The sequence below is a fragment of the Theobroma umbraticum genome, unplaced genomic scaffold (assembly GCF_002168275.2).
Source record: "Theobroma umbraticum cultivar Fairchild unplaced genomic scaffold, ASM216827v3 scaffold_147.0, whole genome shotgun sequence".
Lineage (NCBI taxonomy): Eukaryota > Viridiplantae > Streptophyta > Magnoliopsida > Malvales > Malvaceae > Theobroma > Theobroma umbraticum.
In genome coordinates, this window is record NW_018397259.1 from 3210710 (window position 1) to 3229142 (window position 18433).

Genomic DNA, 18433 nt, shown 5'->3' on the forward strand with positions numbered 1-18433 from the left:
CAATTATTCAGTCCACGGGGAAACGCTGGGGAAGATGCTCGCCCGCCTACCAACAAAATCAAACCTCCATCCTCTTTCGAAATCTCAAGACATCAAATCATTGTAGTATGGCTTTTTCTCATTATTTAATTAGACCCATTGAAGTCTTTTCGTGGAATAATTACATGAATTATTTGTGATATAAATGCGGTTGATTCCTTTTTCTTTATAGATAAATGTGGTCAATTCAATAAAAAAATTAAGGTTGATTATAATCATAACTATCATAGATGAAATTCATTTATCTTAATGCAATTGCTTAAGTTTTTATTATTACGTTTTCCTCGATTACTTTATCATTTATTTGTATAAAATTTATTCATAAGTTGTGGAATTCATCCGTAAGAAATTAAATGAAGAACATTTGCAAATCAACCCTATATAATAGTAATCATTACAATAAATCAAGTTAATCAAGTATATGTTGTTGTTATTGAATTATCATATTGCTAAATTAGCTTATTTCAACAATTAATTAACTAAGACAGTGGTCTTTGGCCTCCAAAAGCACAATATGAGGGGGCTTAATTTTGATTCAGACACGTATGTCAGCAATCGTCGTACCAAATAAATGCTCAATTAATACTTCAGCGATGCCCACTATCAAGAAGCATATCCCCTGAAACCGTAGGGACTCAAGAAGGAGAAGCTGAGCCACTTTCGCTTTTACTTCCATGACGTACTCAACGGGCCAAGGCCTACAGCTGTTCGCGTAGCCAGCGCAACCATGACGAGCACTTCGGCCACTTTTTTTGGCTTCATGGTGATGATGGATAACCCTTTGACGGTTGCGCCTGAGTTCGACTCCAAGCTTGTGGGAAGAGCACAGGGAATTTATGCATCTGCATCGCAAAGCGAGGTTGGTCTTTTGATGGTTTTGAACATTGCTTTCACTCAAGGCAAGCACAATGGCAGCGCTCTTAGTGTTTTGGGGCGTAACCCCGTATTTTCAACCGTGAGGGAGATGCAGATCGTAAACCTCCAAATTAAAATATTAAACTTTTAATGGTTGAGAATACATAATTTACTTATACAGAGTCAATTACAATCCCACCTCGTATTTTTCACTTTAAACTTTACAAGCAAAAGGAAATTAGAAGAGAAGAAAAAGTACTAGTAATATAAATTAAACCCACAGAATCCGACCATGATAATATCAATAATGGAAGACATAGACATTGTACTCCACCACAGCATTCCCGGTATTGAGATCAACCGAATGAGTCTTGGCCTGAGCATAGCCACATGCAAATCTGAAAAGCCCACTCCCACCAACGATCTGCATCTCCCTCACGGTTGAAAATACGGGGTTACGCCCCAAAACACTAAGAGCGCTGCCATTGTGCTTGCCTTGAGTGAAAGCCATGTTCAAAACCATCAAAAGACCAACCTCGCTTTGCGATGCAGATGCATAAATTCCCTGTGCTCTTCCCACAAGCTTGGAGTCGAACTCAGGCGCAACCGTCAAAGGGTTATCCATCATCACCATGGAGCCAAAAAAAGTGGCCGAAGTGTTCGTCATGGTTGCGCTGGCTACGCGAACAGCTGTAGGCCTTGGTCCGCTGAGTACGTCATGGAAGTAAAAGTGAAAGTGGCTCAGCTTCTCCTTCTTGAGTCCCTACGGTTTCAGGGGATATGCTTCTTGCTAAACGATGAGATTTTGCGGCGACAAGGGTTAAGGTCCCCAAAATATTGTCCTCACTTTAAGACGTTTGGAGATTTCTTTTTCTTTTTTTAATTTATTTTTAAGTTTTTAGAAATTTTTATTGTAATCATATAATTCTTTTTTTATGAACACAAAACAGTATTATATAAATTGTACTTTCTTGATTACTTTTAGATTTGGTAATGTTGAAGATGCAACAAGAAGGCACGGAATTAAACAAGTTTGTCTTTATTTTTATGGTGTTTTGTATCTTAATCTTATTTTAACCGTGTCAGACATAATTAACACGTTTAAAACACATTTAAATACATTTTAATTAATCATATTGATTGTGTTATTGTATTTAAATAAGTATAAATAACACATTTAATGTTAATTATGAATTTTATTGATATGATAATGATATTTATGTTTATTATTTATGTTAAATTTATTATATTTTATGTTATTATTATTTTGTTATAATTGTTTCTATAATTATTAATTTTAAATTTGAATAATAAAATTATATTTAATTATAAATATTTTAAGTTAATCATGTTAAACGAGTTCAACGTGTTAATCATGTTAAGAAAAAAAATATTAATAATTTAATCATGTTTATTGATCATGTCGTGTCATATGAAAAAAATTCTGATACGTTTAATAAATATATTAGTCATGTCATGTTACACGGTTATTAAATATATCCATGTACATATTTTTAATGTTGACATGAATAATTATTCGAGATATGTTCATGTTTAGCTTTATCGTATTTTATTTCTTAATCATATCGACACAATTAAGACTCGAAAACAATCTAATTACTTTGTCTTATTTACATTAGAACACTTATTAATATCACCATTTTATATCAAGTGATAAATCCACATGATCATTCCATGTCATTCTTTTGTATCATATCATCATTTTGTGTTACATATGATAATAAGAAATGATGATGAGGTATAAAAAATATTATGTGGATTTATTAAGATACATCATTATGTAATTATGACAATTAAAATGTTATTTTTAAAATTAAATAATTAATGAAAAATTTTAAGCAATCCAATAAATAATTTACTTTTTTTTTTCATACCATAGAAAAGGAAGTACAATATATGACCATGACTCAAATTTAAAATTTCCGTCTAAACTCTATTCCAACCATACAACTTGAGCTAAGTCCATTGACAAGGTTTGAACAATTGAATCTTTTAATTGGAACATTAGGACGTCCTCGGGTCTGGGGAAAGGCTATCAAACTATGGGCTTTAGTCTCAAATTTGAAGAAATCTCATATTTTTATAATAATAATATAATTAATTATATTAAAATATTAAAATTAAGATAATTAATAAAATATTTACCTATTCATTTATGTCTAATAAATATTTATATTCTCTAACTTTCACATCTTATTAATTCTAAAATAATTATCTCATTTTTTATTAAAAATATGTAAAAATAAAAAATAATTAATAAAAACTTATTTTTTCACTTTTTTAATTATATATCTAATAAATTTTAATTTTTTATTATTTCTTAATTCTTCCAATGCTATTAATTCCCTGCCTCTATCAGGTGGTTTGTGCTGCAAGGAGAGAAAGAGGTGAGAGGAATTTGGTGGTGGGATGCAGGAGTTGAGAAGAGCCCTTTAACATGTTGTCTTGACCGGTATGGGCGTACAGATGTAGCTAGTGGTTCCCAGGGAGTTAAATGCACGTGCTTTGTTTTACTGGGGATGGGGGTTCTAGAGTGTCTCAACTGGCACCCGGGTTGTGATATTTATAGTCTCCAACAATTTTTTTTTCACTTATTTTTTTTTAATTTTCAATCAACTAATGATAAAATGTATCTAATTTATTTTTTATATATAAAATCACTTATAAATTTTTTTCAATTTATAATATTTACTTTTAAATTCTTTTTCCTTTTCTTGTTTTTTTTTTTCTTTTAACTTTAATTTTCTTTCAAAAAATATGAAAATCTATTATATTATTATTTTCATAAATATAAATTTGGTTATTCTAGGGTTAAATTTTTTTAATTTCAATAAAAGGTTTTATTTGAATATTTTACTTTAAGCCTTTAAGGTTATTAAATCATCTCTCATCTTAGGCTTCGAGTTCTTATTGTAACAAAGGTGAGATGGTTAGATTTTTTTTATCTAAAAAGAGGGTGTGCACAAAGAGGCAGCTTAGGAAGCAATTGTACAGATCTTTTTGAGTCCTTAAGCCAGGTTGTGTCTATGCTAAGAAAAAAATCTAATGTCTGATAGCTCCTAATATATTTTGAAAAACAATCAGACATTTGAGTCTGATAAATTTTAAAGAAAAATCTAATGTATGGTAATGTCTGATAGCTCCTAATTATGGATCAATAATCATGAAAAAAATCTAATGTCTGATAAATAATCTTGTTGGTAGCTTAGGTAGCATTAATTGTCTCTATCTATTCAAGTAAATCATGAGAATTCGACCCAAGTTGTAGCCAATTCCATGCAACATCATGTGGAGTTACTTTTTTCTTTTTTAATTAATTAGTAGTTAAAACTTACAATTGACATGAAAAATTATGTAAATTAATTTAGAGGGAGAAAAAAAGAAGATATTGTCGCTATGATATTTTTTCGAAGAAACATATGAGCTGCAAGCTGCATGGCAGCTTGGAAGGAGGAAGACTTTGTCCCTGCATCCCTGTTCTTTGATCTAGCTAGCAAGATCCTTCCGTATACATCTCCTTCCATAGGATAGCAATATATAATTAAAATCAAAGATCAATATCTGGTTTGCTTACGTTATACATAGTGATATATACTAACAAGCTATATCAAATCCATCCATCGATCTCAGACTTTTGATATTTTTTTCTCCTTCCGAATTCTACAATATCTCATTGTACTGATCTCAAACATGCCTAGAGCCCTACCAAACCTCTCCTTCGGCTTCCTCATTCTCTTTCTTTCCTTAATCCTTAGCCACGACGAACACTTGCGGAACTTACGATGACCCCTTTTCGGGAGAGCTCAAGGAATATATGCGTCTGCTTCACAAAGTGAAATTGATTTTTGCAATGGTAATGAGCTTTGCTTTCATGCAAGGGAAATATAGTGGAAGCAGTCTCAGCATTTTGGGGTGTAACCCCATATATATCGTAAACCGTGAGGGAGACGCCGATCGTTGGTGGGAGTGGGCTTTTCCGGTTTGCGCGGGGCTATGCTGAGGCTAGGAGTCACTCACGGGATGCTAAAACTAGGGGTAGTGTCTATGTCTTCCATTGTTGATGCCATAATATGCTTTACTGCAATCATGGTGGTTTGCATTTCTTTGTTTGCTTCTGATTCATTGACTTCGCTTTTGAATTCCATGTTTGCGCAAGATTTGACAGTCATATAGACAGAGGCGACAGTGCCATCCTCCCGAACGGTTGAACTTGACATTTTCGGGAAAAGCAAAGCCGTGTGTGATATGACCAAACTGTGAAGTTTTGCACTTCCGAGCAAAATTAGGATGCGAACATAGAAAAGGCCTTTAATTTTGGCCGATGCTAATGTGCAATTTAATTATCATACTTCTAGTTCAATTAAAGCATTAAGTTATAAATACACAATTAAAGGAAATGAATTATATAACTATAATACATCAGTTTTTTAAAATATTTCATTATTGTTTATTACAAGTGTTAACATATAGATTATAAATCTAATAATAATTGATTATAGTATTACATCAAATTAAAAGTTCAAATCGATTTTTATTAATTTAAACAAAAGAGTAATGATGGCCAAACTCTATAATTTTATTAAAGTTCAAGTACTTTTTCCAACTTAATTTCTCCACAATTAAATTATTTAATTACAAGAAAAAACAAATAAGTGCAAAAACTGTATAAAATCCATATCCTGCACAAGCACTAGTCTATATATATAAATATAAATATATTAGTTCTTAGAAGGACGAAGATAATTTCCTTTAACTATTATGTAAAATGGCTTCGTCTGTTATAGAAACATTTCCACTTGTTCAGTATTTTCAATATTCCTTTGGAAACCAAAGAGGATAAAGAAGAATAGTAATGGTAACGGAGGTGGTCACACTTGGACCCCATTACTGGTCTGGACCACATTGAGCCAATCAGAGGTAAATCTCAAAACTTTTTCTGGAAACTATGGTTTCAAAATTCAAATGCATCTTCTTTACTCTTACCGGTCTCTGCAACTTACAGAGATTCGTAGCTTTAATTTCCATGATGATGGCCTTGGGCTTTCTCCCATCTTCCCAAAAGCATGCTCTAAGTTCAAAAAATATTCTTCTTTGGCAGCTTGGTCTAAAAAAAGAATGAATGAATTCCATCCTCCATTCGGTTTCTTGTAAAGTTTCAAGCGGAGAAGGCTAAAGCTATTGCATTATAAATTTCACACCCTTAGCTTGGAAAAGGATTTTCGTTCTTCTTTTAATATAATTTAATTAATGCACTAGTTTTGATTTTGGTAGTCAATTTTCTGAAGAAAAAATAAAATAAAAATAGCATTGAGTGGACAGATATGGTGGGGACGCGAGAGCATGCTACAATTGGTTAATTTTTATAAGTAAACATCATTGAATCAATGTTTTTAAAATAAAAAGCATAATTTGATTTAGACATGTATACTAATTTTCAATAAATAATAAAATGCTCAACAAAATCCATAGTACGTATCACCTTTTGGTAGATCGCAAGAAACCAAAGATACATTAATTATTCAATCATTAATTAATTATAAGGTGAAATACTTAGAACTTCTAGCACTGCTTAATGTATGACTCCATGAATCTTCTTGTCTTGGACATGGGATTTCAATGAAAATATCAATCAACATAAAGTGGCCCAAAGGCATATCGTATAAGAGAAAAGACACAGAAGGATGGAAGTTATCCAAGAAAACCAGAAGAGAACAAAGGAACATAGGCCACAAAAACCGAAGGCATCGATGATTATATCAATAATGGAAGACATAGACGTTGTACTCCACCACAGCATCCCCGGTTTTAATATCAAATGTGTGAGTCTTTGCCTGCGCATAGCCACGGGCAAACCGGAAAAGCCCGCTACCACCAACAATCGGCATCTCTCTCACGGTCGTGAAGACGGTGTTTCGCCCTAGAAGACTAAGGGAGCTACCGTTGTACTTGCCTTCCGTGAAAGCAAAGTTCATTACCATTAACAAACCAACCTCATCTTGGGCTGCAGACGCGTAAATTCCTTGCGCTTTTCCCACGAGCTTGGAGTTGCGCTTGGGTGCAACCGTCAAAGGGTCATCAACCATCACCACAGCACCGAAACCAGTTTCGGATTTGTTTGTCATGGCTGCGCTGGCCACTCGAACGGCCGAGGGCTTTTGTCCACTGACTATGTCATGGAAGTAGAAGTGAAGGTGGCTGAGTTTCTCTTGCTTGAGTCCTAGTTTGGCTGGGGATAAGATGTTTGAGAAGCCATTAGATTTCGCAGAGGCAAGAGTAGTCGCGAAGAAGAGCAGAGTAAACAGAAAGAGGAAGGTGGAGGAGAGTAGCTCTGAGAGGGTTTTAGCCATGTCAAAATTGTAAATAGTTGTCAGGATTTTGAGGGATAGGAAATATATAAAGAACTAAGATGGGCGACTACCAATATTTTATAATGAAACAAAACGTGGGTTTGGTAACATAACTCAGTTAATAGAGAAAAGTCGCACGGAATGTGGGTTATTTTGGAGGAAAATTAGAAGCAGGCGTGTCAAAGTTAGGCCGGTGGGCTGCCTTTTTATGTCATGCCTTCCGCTTGAAAATATCCTTTCTCTTGAGCCAACACAGAAAACCATTTACTGTTGTAAATAAATGAATCATCATAAATGAAGCCAGTTCAGAGAGCAATAATCAACTCAAAAAAGTACTTGACGCACTGCTACGAAAATTAAGCCAGTAATTTTCCACCACAACAAGCAGAAGCGAATAAGACAATTCCTTGCCACCAAGGGAGGAAATCAATGTCCAAGCAGTGTGAACCACGCAAAGGCAACATATATATATGCACTTTGTTCAAAAGGTATTTGATTCCAAGAGATTCCTCCTCTTGTATTGCTTTTGTTCGATTTCTAATTTTCTATCTCGAGATTAATTACTCGCCAAAATCATGCCATGATGACAAAATTGATGTCATTTCCAAGTATTCCATAAGAATGTGAGCTTTAAAGTCAAATTGTCACTCTACTATAGTTTAATATTGAATTTTATCATTATATTTCAATTGTATTAGTTTTTATCATTATAATTTTGTTGATTTTGAATAAAAAGTAAAAGAATTGAATTATTTCACGTAACAAGTTTCCATAAATTTCGTTATTTTTAACCAAAAATCAATAAATTATACATTGACAAAATTCAACATTAATCTATAGTATAATAATAAATTTGACTATAATCTTTAAGAATATGGACTCGGTTCTGGAAAATTCATAGAGGGCCCAAAAGAAAAAGGAATATCTACCGTTTCCAAGTTAAAAGTGACCTACCACACTATTTCAAGGGAAACATAGCCTTGAAGAACAGAAGGTTACCCTGTGAAAAGAGGAGAGAATTGTAAGGGAAGGGCAGCTGCTTTCAAAGGTCTAAAGATGGCCTATTAGTCTGTCTCGTCGGGCATTTAAGACTCCTATGCCATTAAATAAAAAAAATGCATGGCAAAGTTGCCCACGTTTAAAAATTGTCGAAATCTCATGTTTTGAATGAGACATGGAATGAAGTTTGCTTTCTCATTTAAGATTATCAATTTTAATAATTTATATCTAACGATTTACATTTAAGTATTGTTGATTTGATATTTTTTTAAATTTAAATTATGTGATCATTAAAAATTTAAATTCAAATTTTTAATAGTGATTGAATTGTATCTTTATATAAATTTTAACAATATTATTCACATTAATATGAAATGAAGTATCATAATACATATGTCAACTGATGCAAAGTTCAGATTCAAAATATTAACAACTAGCAATAAATACTCATTGTAAAACGAAAAGATGGGATTCTAATCCAATCAAAACATTCTAAAACAAAGGTCCTGATAGGGTATGTGATGCTGACTTTCTGTATTGGATGAAAGAGTGTGGTTGATTCATTCAACAATAACCTCATACATGTTCAAAAATCTAGCAAAATGCGGTCCTCCTTAGTCCTTACCAACTCTGTATCTAGCAAGCTTCATGGTGCACAGATTGTGTACACAATCTCAACTCGCTATAGAATATGATCCTTTGGGCATCATGTTAGGGAGATTGCAAGTCTGTTCTTGAATTTTGATTCCAATAATCACCTAATTCACCCTGTTTTATGTCGAGTTATTGTGACAGTGGCATGGCAAGTGACTTCATTGTTGTCCCGTTTTGAGATATTGCGACACCAAGGATAGCAACTTGGGCACAATTAGACCAATAAAGTCCCGTTTATCATTATCATTGACTTGTATAATTTGCATTTGATTGTAATCGTCAATTTTAATCACAAATGTAATATCAAATAATATATAATTTTGATTAAGGTAAATTTGTTCTCCTTAATTACAAAAGCAAGTAGGGACCTATGATTACAAAAGCAAGTCAAATGTTTTTATTTTTTCAGTTTCCCCTTCAGATAAACGAAAATTTACTTGGGATGGGAAGTTGGAGTTCTATATTTTATTTGTTTCTTCATGCGTCTATATTTGATCCATTGCTTCGTTCACCAAAAAGCGTCACATGGTTAATGTGTAAAAATAAAACCTTGTAAATAAATATTAAAAGAATTTAATAATTAATTAAACAAAAAATAAAATATTTTTACTTTTCCCTCCAAATCTCTTTTGCTTTATTTCTTGTTTTTATGAAATGCTAAAACAGAAAATTAAGAAATTTAGTAAGGAGATTTCGAATTTTTGTTGAAAAAGATAGAGGAAATCGTCTACCAAGATGGCTATGTAGGATTTTGGGTTTTTGTTGAAAGAGATGTGGTAACCCTGAATATCCCATCAATTTAAATTGCAAGCAATCAAATAATGTTGTCAATCATCAATAAATGGTCTACTAGACACAAATAATTTAAAACTTAATGATGAAAATGAAGTGAAAATATTTTATTTTTATTTAATTAATTATTAAAATCTTTTTAATATTTATTTTTGAGACAGTTTTTATTTTTATTTGTTAACGATGTAGCGTTTGTTGGTAAGTTAACAGTGTATAGGAGTTGCATCGAATTTTTTTTTTTTTCATAATTACATTATTTTAACAAAATGTTCAAACGGGTGCTATGAACCGGGCCTCGTTTAGACCTTGAATCGACTCGGGCTTGTATCCCAAAGTCCAAACCTGTCCTAAAAGTAGACGGGCTTTCGTTCCCTCTGGGCTCCAGCCAAAGCCCAAACCCAAAACCCGAAAAAGCTGAAAAACCAAAAGAAAATAAGAAACCTAGCGAAGGAAACAAGCGGCTATAAAAGGATCATTTTAGGGTTTTGCTCCTCCACAACGCCACTCTCTTCTTCCTGGGAGCTCGAGAGAGAGAAAACCTGAGAGAGTGAGAAATGCCTGCCGGTCACGGTCTCCGCGCTAGGACAAGGGATTTGTTCGCCAGACCCTTCAGAAAGAAGGGTTACATCCCCCTGTCGACTTACCTCAGGACTTACAAGATCGGCGACTACGTCGACATCAAGGTAAACGGCGCCGTTCACAAGGGTATGCCCCACAAGTTCTACCATGGCCGCACCGGTCGTGTCTGGAACGTCACCAAGCGCGCCATCGGCGTTGAAGTCAACAAGCAGGTATAATTAAAATGCGCTTCTATTTTTTATTCTTTTTCTGGGTTTTTGTTTTATTGGGGCTTTGGTTTATGATGTTTATTTATGGGTTTTCTGTTTCATTTTCTTGATGTATTATTTTAATTTGTATTTGGGCTTTGATCTGTGTTACTTTGAAACTGTTAACTTATAGCAATCTGTTTGAATTTCGATTCTGATATGTCCTGTTCTGCTGTTTTAAGGTTAGATTGGCTTGCTTACATGATAAGTAATATGAACGCACTAGCCTGTCTTAGAGCATTAGTATGGCATTTTCTTTAGTTTTCATGACATGTTGGGGCTGCTTTCTTGCCAAAAGAAATCTAAATTCACTATTTGGGATGAGCTTAAATTTCATATGTCAATAAGATGACTTACAATTTTACATCATCATCATGATTGGATGGCCTGTAATGTACCAGCATTTCAGGTGGTGGTCCTGTTAGTCTTTTGATTCTTTTTACACTTGATATTGGGGTTTTTCCAATGTTCTGACCGGTCTGATCTGCTTACCTTGTGCCTTACCCTCATGTAGTCTACATGCTTCATTTATTGGAGAATGAAAATTTGAGCACTTATATGCTTGTGGATTTCAGGTGGGTAACAGGATTATCAGGAAGAGGATCCACGTGCGAGTGGAGCATGTTCAGCCGTCAAGGTGCACTGAGGAATTCAAACTCAGGAAGGTGAAGAATGATCAACTCAAGGCAGAGGCTAAGGCAAAGGGTGAGGTCATTAGCACAAAGAGGCAGCCAGAGGGTCCTAAACCTGGTTTCATGGTGGAGGGTGCTACATTGGAAACTGTTACTCCCATCCCATATGATGTTGTTAATGATCTCAAGGGTGGATACTAGATCTACACTTTTTTTGTGGTCTTGCTGTTTTGGTTTATTTTTGGCAAACATTAGTGAACTGGATTAGTTATTTGGATGTGCTGTTTTCTTTGTAGTTTATTTTAAAGAGATACTGCTCCTGCTGAGATTTTAATTTTATCACTCATTTTAGAGACAATGGATGTCTTTATATGCAAAGTGTTATATTTGTTCGTGCATTGCCTTTTGTTTCCAAAACTTGGATAAAATTCTCTATGAGAATGTTCAATCTTCCTCCAGGTTGGAGGTTTCTTTTCCTAATTTAACTGTGTTGTGTTTATTTAACAACTATGGGTCTGCTTAGTGGCTGTTTCCTCTCTTAGGAGGGTAAGGTCTCAGTTTGAAATTGTCAAAGAATATAGATTAAATTCTATATTAGATTCTAATTCCTATAGTGCCCTGGGTATTCTGTCCAATTAAAACAAGCAGAATTTTATATTTAAAAGCTTGAGTGTAAGAAACTAGGTCGGCAACGGTTTCGGCAGTTCTCTTTACCTACACTGCTTTTGGCATTGGAAACTAATTTGTTTATTTCAATATTGATCTACAAGCTTACCATCCTGAACATAAGACTCGCTAGCTATTAGGGTGATAATTTCCCCCTCTTTTAGTTGCTGTGAAGTACCAAGTCTACCAACAAGTTCTTAGAGGATTGAACTGAAGGCTAGAAACTTAAACAGTAAATAAGCACTTAAAAAGTCAAGTATTGATAGAACCAGTAAAATATCGATTCTAAGTTTGCTCCAATTTTCAGAGAAATTATCCAGTGCATCGGCTTTTGCCCAATTTTTAGCTGTCCCTTCCTATTGCCAAATTCCACTAACTATTCTAATGGATATATACAAATTGGCAGAGTGATGTTTGCGTATAGAAATAAGAAAAGTAGGCAAGAGATCTAAAATTCAGTTTGCTATCCATATCATAATATTCAGTGTGTTTGGGTCTCAGAATTGATTCTTGATGTGATGGGGATGGGGTTGCTGACAATGCATCTTGTGAGTTAATCAGAAATTCCCAAATGAAGGAGAAACGTAAATGAAGAGCTCTTGAACCTTGCTACATCATGCCAAATGGCAGTTTTGAGAAGTACTTACAAAGTAAAGAATATGTGCTCAAAGCAAGAAGCTTGTCACAAGTACTACAGAAAGCGACTTGGGGTAGAACGACACAATTTATTCCTTCTTTGAATGAACACTTTCAGTAATGATTGGTATGCTATGTTTTAAGTTAATCTTGACCATCTTTATTTGAAGAATCTTTGCCAGTATATATAACAAGCTACTGCCCTTAAGGTCTCCCAAATCTTACAGAGCAAATCTTGGAGTCTGGGCCACCAGGAAGATTAAAGATGAGGATATCCTGGATGTTCTTCTCTCTTTTGCTCCTGCTTCTTGCCTCAGGTTGTCTCTTCATTACAACCTTGCAAACTAATTATATCTTTTATTTTGCTTGTCTTCCATCTCTCTACCTCTGAAGGCACTTCTGCTCATGTCTTACAGAAGATGAATACTTGACCTAAATCTTATTGATTGATTGCAAATTAGTTTTCCAAAATGAGAGGTTAACCAAACAAGAAATACATCCAGGATCAGGCAATAAAATGTTTTAGTGACAGGATTTATACACATGTGACAACATCTTGCTTTTGTATCAAGAAATCGTTCGGAAGACTCATTATTCTGTGATTTCTTGGTTGTCCATCTCACATTAGCTGCTACTTGCTTACAGGGACCTCAAACTGATAATGCTAAGTATTTTGTTTCTTTACGTTTTTCTCCTTTCTCGTCTCAACAGATGAGTTTGGCCCTGCCTTGTCTACACGCGGGGTGTATGCGGCAAGGATCCCTGAGCATACATGTCACAAGGTTATTGCGACAAACATATGTAAGTTGCAGAAATGCATCCAGGAATGTTCCAAGGAACCAGCTGGTGCGGGAGATTGCAGAGACAACATTTGTTATTGCTCATACTACTGTAAGGATCCCCCAATGTGATTCATTTTATTTCTGCTTTTGGCCTTCGTTGTTTTGAGCTTGTGCTAGAAACTAGAAATTGAGAGAGATGGAGTCATTTACAGATTAAAGAGATTCAGGATATATTACCTACTGTTTTCAGTTCTTTCCATGTTTTATGACATACACGTATCGATATCTGAGCTGCCCTGTGTATCATCACGCCACAAATACTCGCATATGGTTAGAATAGTACCATGCCTAAATGCAAAACGAAGGAATATAAGAAAACAAAACGAGAAGCACAAGAAGATAGGTGTGAGAGAACTTAACCATTTTCGGAAAAAAGATTTGCACAAAGTATTTGCTCTTATATATAATTGGCTCAATTAATAAATTGGTTTGTCTTGATCGTAATGGGTAATTGGATTCAAATAATATGTATAATTTTTCATTTATATTAATTTCGAATCTTATAAAATATGGTATATATTTTATTTTTAATTGCAAGAAATATAATATATCTATTCTTTTGAAGATTTGAATTCTATGAGAAAATGTGTTGTATATAGGAGTGTGACAAACTTTTTCAGCACAAGTGTATAAGAAGTGTGACGATTGAGGCCAACAATGAAGTTCCTCTTATACTTATTTGCCACTAAGCGGTGAATTCATGTGTCATTCAACTTTGTAAGCATTTTAAGCAGAGTCATCTCCTACTTTTATGCTTAACGGTGGAGGTGAAGCTATGATCCTATGGACTCACTCAATGAAAGAACTACTAGTCTTCCAATAAGCTTGATTGGAATTATAATTTTTCTTTTAAAAAAATTACGGTCTTCGTCCGTCTCACTTATCTTTGTGAAAAGAAAATTAACTTTAATATATTTATGGTAAAATTTTTGTAAATTTTTTTTTATAAAATTGATGTATCATGATTTTTGTGTCAAATAATGAGAAAAATATGGCTTAAAAAAATATAATTTCGAAGCATCTAAAAATTAAAAAAAAAAGAATTAGAGGGAGAGAGAATAACTTTTGAAGCACAATAAGGAAGTACACATGTATCATTATACTTTTAAATAGGGTTACTTTTGTGAACAGGACTCATTCATTAAAGAGGCAAGTCAAAAAGTCCATTGTTAGCCTATTCGACCAAAAGTCCCGCAGCTGGCATGTTCAAAATGGGTCGTTTCGACAAAGAAAACATATATTATTATTATTATAATAATTATTATTATTATTTTTGAAGTGAAAAACCTGCCTGCTTCAAGGCTCAGGGTTATATCCATTACGCAAGACCACCTGTATGTGTTTTCCTTTTTAAAAGAAGAAGAAATAACTTTTCTAAGATTAAGACATCTATTGACAGAAAAAGAACAAGTGAAGCAACAAAGTATATGATCCTACCAAGATTTTATGAATTTAAAGGTAAAGCTAATACTTTTGCTACATCATAACATGACCACAGTAGTTCTAATTAAACTTGATTCAGTGATCGCTGCACCTGCAAGGCTAACAACATTACTGCCTTTCAAGAATTTGAGTCTCATGTGTTACAAGTTCCAGGATCAAAAGAACCATTACTAGCAATGGACAATCCTAGTTAATTTATGCCAAAACAATGGCTGTAATTTATATCCATCAATTTTTACTTACATATCGTGTATTTAGATTGATTTCAATTACCCTTATCTCGCAACCATTTAACATTTTGGACAAACAATTTATTCATATAGTATAGTATTTAAAAGTGCGAAAATAAAACAGAAAGCGAATACATAATAAATGCTTTGAAGTATTAATATTTAGTTTGTGATCGAATATTTAATTTAATGATAAATATATATATTTTATGATAAAAAGAATTTAAATTTTTTTTATATATAAAAATGTATTTATTAACGGCATGTCGAGGGAAGGAATTAACTTGGCCTCAAATCAAGGAATTAGTGGAAAACATGAATAAATATACGAAAATTTTGGGTCAAGATAGGAATTCCTCAATTCTGTTGACAGAATATGTCCTGTGCACTTCTTCCCTATTAATACCATCCCCGAGCTAGTACCCAATTCGTTCGTCCATAAACCAGTTTAGTCTCTTGGATTTGAGAAATCTTTCTTACAAATGTCCAAGTTCTCCAACTGCAACAATATTTTCTTTGCCATACTCCTTATTGTCTCTGGTTGGTTAATTTATTATTCTTCAAAGTTTCTATTTTAACCTTTTATAAGCTCTTCCACTGTGATTATTGTCTAAGTCTCATGACTTGTTTCTTTTTTTATGCCATTAATCGATGCAGTTGCCTTGGCGATGCGTCAGGTCCATGGGCAAGAAATCTGCCATGGCCAAATTCCTGGTAATGGTTCTTGCTATGCTGGAACTTGCAGCAACCAATGTGCTCAATCCTTCCAAGGCAGTATTGGAATTTGCACTCAAACTTTCTTCAACCGTTTCACTTGTCAATGTTCCTGGTCTTGCAGCTAGCGATCAATAGTTTCGCTCGTGTAATTAATTTCTCTTGTTTATGCAACAAAAATAGCTTTAAGTTTGAATTAATAAAATTTTAGTATAATGCTGCAGAAGATGAAAATTTCGCTGTTGACATCGACACATGCTTCATCTAACCTCATATCATATAAATAACCAGAAAAAAAAGAACAGGACAAACAGAAAGATAACATTCTAGGCCAGGGGCAGATGATGTTTGGGAAAATGATGGTCAAGAATCAAAGGACAATTTGCAGTTTTTAATCTTAATGGGAATCTTGTAATTCGAGCAACAATAAGTTTTCATTTACTATTTTAATAATTTTTTATTAAATTAACAATTAATCTATATACTTTCTCTAAGTGATAGAATCAATCTTTCTATAATAATTTGTAAAAATTAAATTAATATGTTAAAATTTTTTCGTTATCTTTATTGATATAATATTTGATTTTATTAAGGTGACATCAATTTTGAGATCTTTCATCATTGAATAAGAATTACTACATATTCATAAAAAAAGTGAAATTTCTAAACTCCCAGTACAATTGCAGTATAGTAATGATTGTGATTAAGGTAATTATTTGTTCAAAATCCCGCTTGAGTGGCTGTGCCCATCCCTCATCATAAAATTGTATTTCTATAATAAATTAGGTTCTTTTTAAAAATACCCCTCATACATAAGGTGTTTTTAAAATAGTTCTCTTTTAATTTTAACTATTTTTAGTTAAGAAAAATTAATTTTAGATAAAATTAACTTTAATGAAACCGATTCATATATTTAGATCTGCACTCAAACTGACTTATATCCTTTGAGCTTTTTTTATGAAATTATTTATCTTTAGAGTATTCCTTATTAGAACGAAAAACTTTTTTTGATACAATAAAAAAAAATCTTTTGATTGTTTTAAGCATTTTTAAATATTTTGGAGTGATTTTTTATATATGAAAAAAAAACCTTTGAGCATTTTAGCATTTTGAGCCAAGTAGGCATATGCGTTGATTATGTTGTTAAATGGAATATGGTGTATTGCTTAAAAGTTGTTAATTTTGTTAAATAGAATTAAGTAGTGATGGTGCTTTTAAGGCATTGCATAACTAATTTTTGAATATTGCATAACTAGTTTTTAACTATTATGTTACTAATTTTTAAATATTACGTTACTGATTTTTAGATATTACTTGACTGATTAATATGACATTGTATGACTAGTTGATAAGTATTGCGTGACTAGTTAATAAAGTATTGCATGACTCGTTAGTTAGGCATTGTGTGACTTATGCATTGTCTAAAAATCAATTACGTAATACTTAAAAATCAATCACGTAATACCTAAAAATCAAAGACGTAATGATTAAGTCACACAATGCTTAAAAGTCAATCTCACAATACCTATAAATCAGTGACACAATGTCTAAAAATAGTTATACAATATCTAATAACTAATTGATTTGTCATTTCACAACTAAGTTTAAGTTGCTAAAGTTATACAGTGTTCTAATTTACAGATATGTCTAATCAATTTTCATCCCTCAACTTTAGGGTTCTATGAATAAATCAATAAATTCAAGAATTTAAAACATATACTTTGATGTCATCTCTACTCTTTAGGATGGTGAGAAAGAGCTAGATAGCGAGATAGACAATATTTGGTAAGAGAGAAAAATTGAGATTTAATTTTGAAATTTTTATTTAGACGACGAAATAGAGAAAATTAAAACTATTTTAATTTGTCTAAAATTATTTAAGGGATATTGTTGTCAAATCATATCAAAAATTGATTAAAAATAATTAAAATTATAGTAAAAGATATTTTTGAATTGAGCTTATGAAGAGAGTTATTTTTTATAATTTTCTCGTAATAAATTTCCAGACTAAAACAGGATTTGCAAAGATTAATGTCAGTTTATGCAGTTCCTATTTTCATAATAGGTTCAATGGGTTATTGCTCTTCTTAGCCATAATCAATTGGTTAAAGAACTATTGTGATTGAAACAACTATGGAAGGTAAATGGAACATAAAATGTTTGAAATAATTATTCAAATGCGGGTAGAACTAGATATACGAACATATTCTTAGCAAGTCTTAGTGCTTGCCGCAAGGCCAGGAACATTGACAAGAATAAAGGTTTTCAAAATCTTCAACACAAAGCCCGGTGCCACTATATTTCAAGGCGCACTTGTCATTGCAACTTTGAGGGTCGCATTGTCCACCCCCGGGGGCTGGAAGAACATCATGGCACACCTCTTGTCCTGATACTGCTCCACAGATCATCAATGTGACTGCAACATTATCAAAAGGAACAAAGGGAAAATGGAGTGATGAGGAGTACAGCCAATTATCCCAAAAATTGAAAAATATATAAGGAAAAGAGAAAACATACCTAAGATTAAAGAGAAGAGGACCATGACAGTGTTGCAAGGAAGCTTAGCCATCTTAATTTCACAATCAGTGGCTCCCCAGTAACATTAGAGAAGGGATGGAAAGGGATTTTATAAGGTGAAGGGCCTCTAAGAATACCAGGACAACTAATGACAAATCAGATCCCATGGCATAAAATCTTATTAATTGGGTCTCATTATAAGTCTAAAAGTCCGCTGGC

At 33.2% G+C, this 18433-nt stretch overlaps 4 protein-coding genes and 1 pseudogene across 4 annotated transcripts; 3 read left to right on the forward strand and 2 right to left on the reverse strand.

The window, feature by feature from the left end:
* Window positions 1-553: 553 nt before the first annotated feature.
* On the forward strand, window positions 554-14423 carry LOC110414801 (dirigent protein 19-like). Its single transcript, XM_021426210.2, has 4 exons — window positions 554-586; window positions 671-1012; window positions 4863-4971; window positions 14395-14423. Exons 1-4 carry the CDS (start codon window positions 554-556, stop codon window positions 14421-14423), a joined length of 513 nt encoding a protein of 170 aa, XP_021281885.2.
* Window positions 1025-1659, reverse strand: LOC110414935 (dirigent protein 19-like). Its single transcript, XM_021426341.2, has one exon. It carries the CDS (start codon window positions 1559-1561, stop codon window positions 1196-1198), a length of 366 nt encoding a protein of 121 aa, XP_021282016.1. The 5' UTR covers window positions 1562-1659; the 3' UTR covers window positions 1025-1195.
* LOC110415079 (dirigent protein 22 pseudogene) lies at window positions 6413-7411 on the reverse strand (annotated as a pseudogene).
* Window positions 10190-11564, forward strand: LOC110415167 (large ribosomal subunit protein eL21z/eL21y). Its single transcript, XM_021426728.2, has 2 exons — window positions 10190-10498; window positions 11110-11564. Exons 1-2 carry the CDS (start codon window positions 10262-10264, stop codon window positions 11365-11367), a joined length of 495 nt encoding a protein of 164 aa, XP_021282403.1. The 5' UTR covers window positions 10190-10261; the 3' UTR covers window positions 11368-11564.
* On the forward strand, window positions 12468-13899 carry LOC110415564 (uncharacterized). The gene is made up of 3 exons (XM_021427256.2): window positions 12468-12595; window positions 12678-12785; window positions 13180-13899. The coding sequence occupies exons 1-3, from the start codon at window positions 12589-12591 to the stop codon at window positions 13377-13379; spliced, it is 315 nt and encodes a 104-aa protein (XP_021282931.1). The 5' UTR covers window positions 12468-12588; the 3' UTR covers window positions 13380-13899.
* Window positions 14424-18433: the final 4010 nt, after the last annotated feature.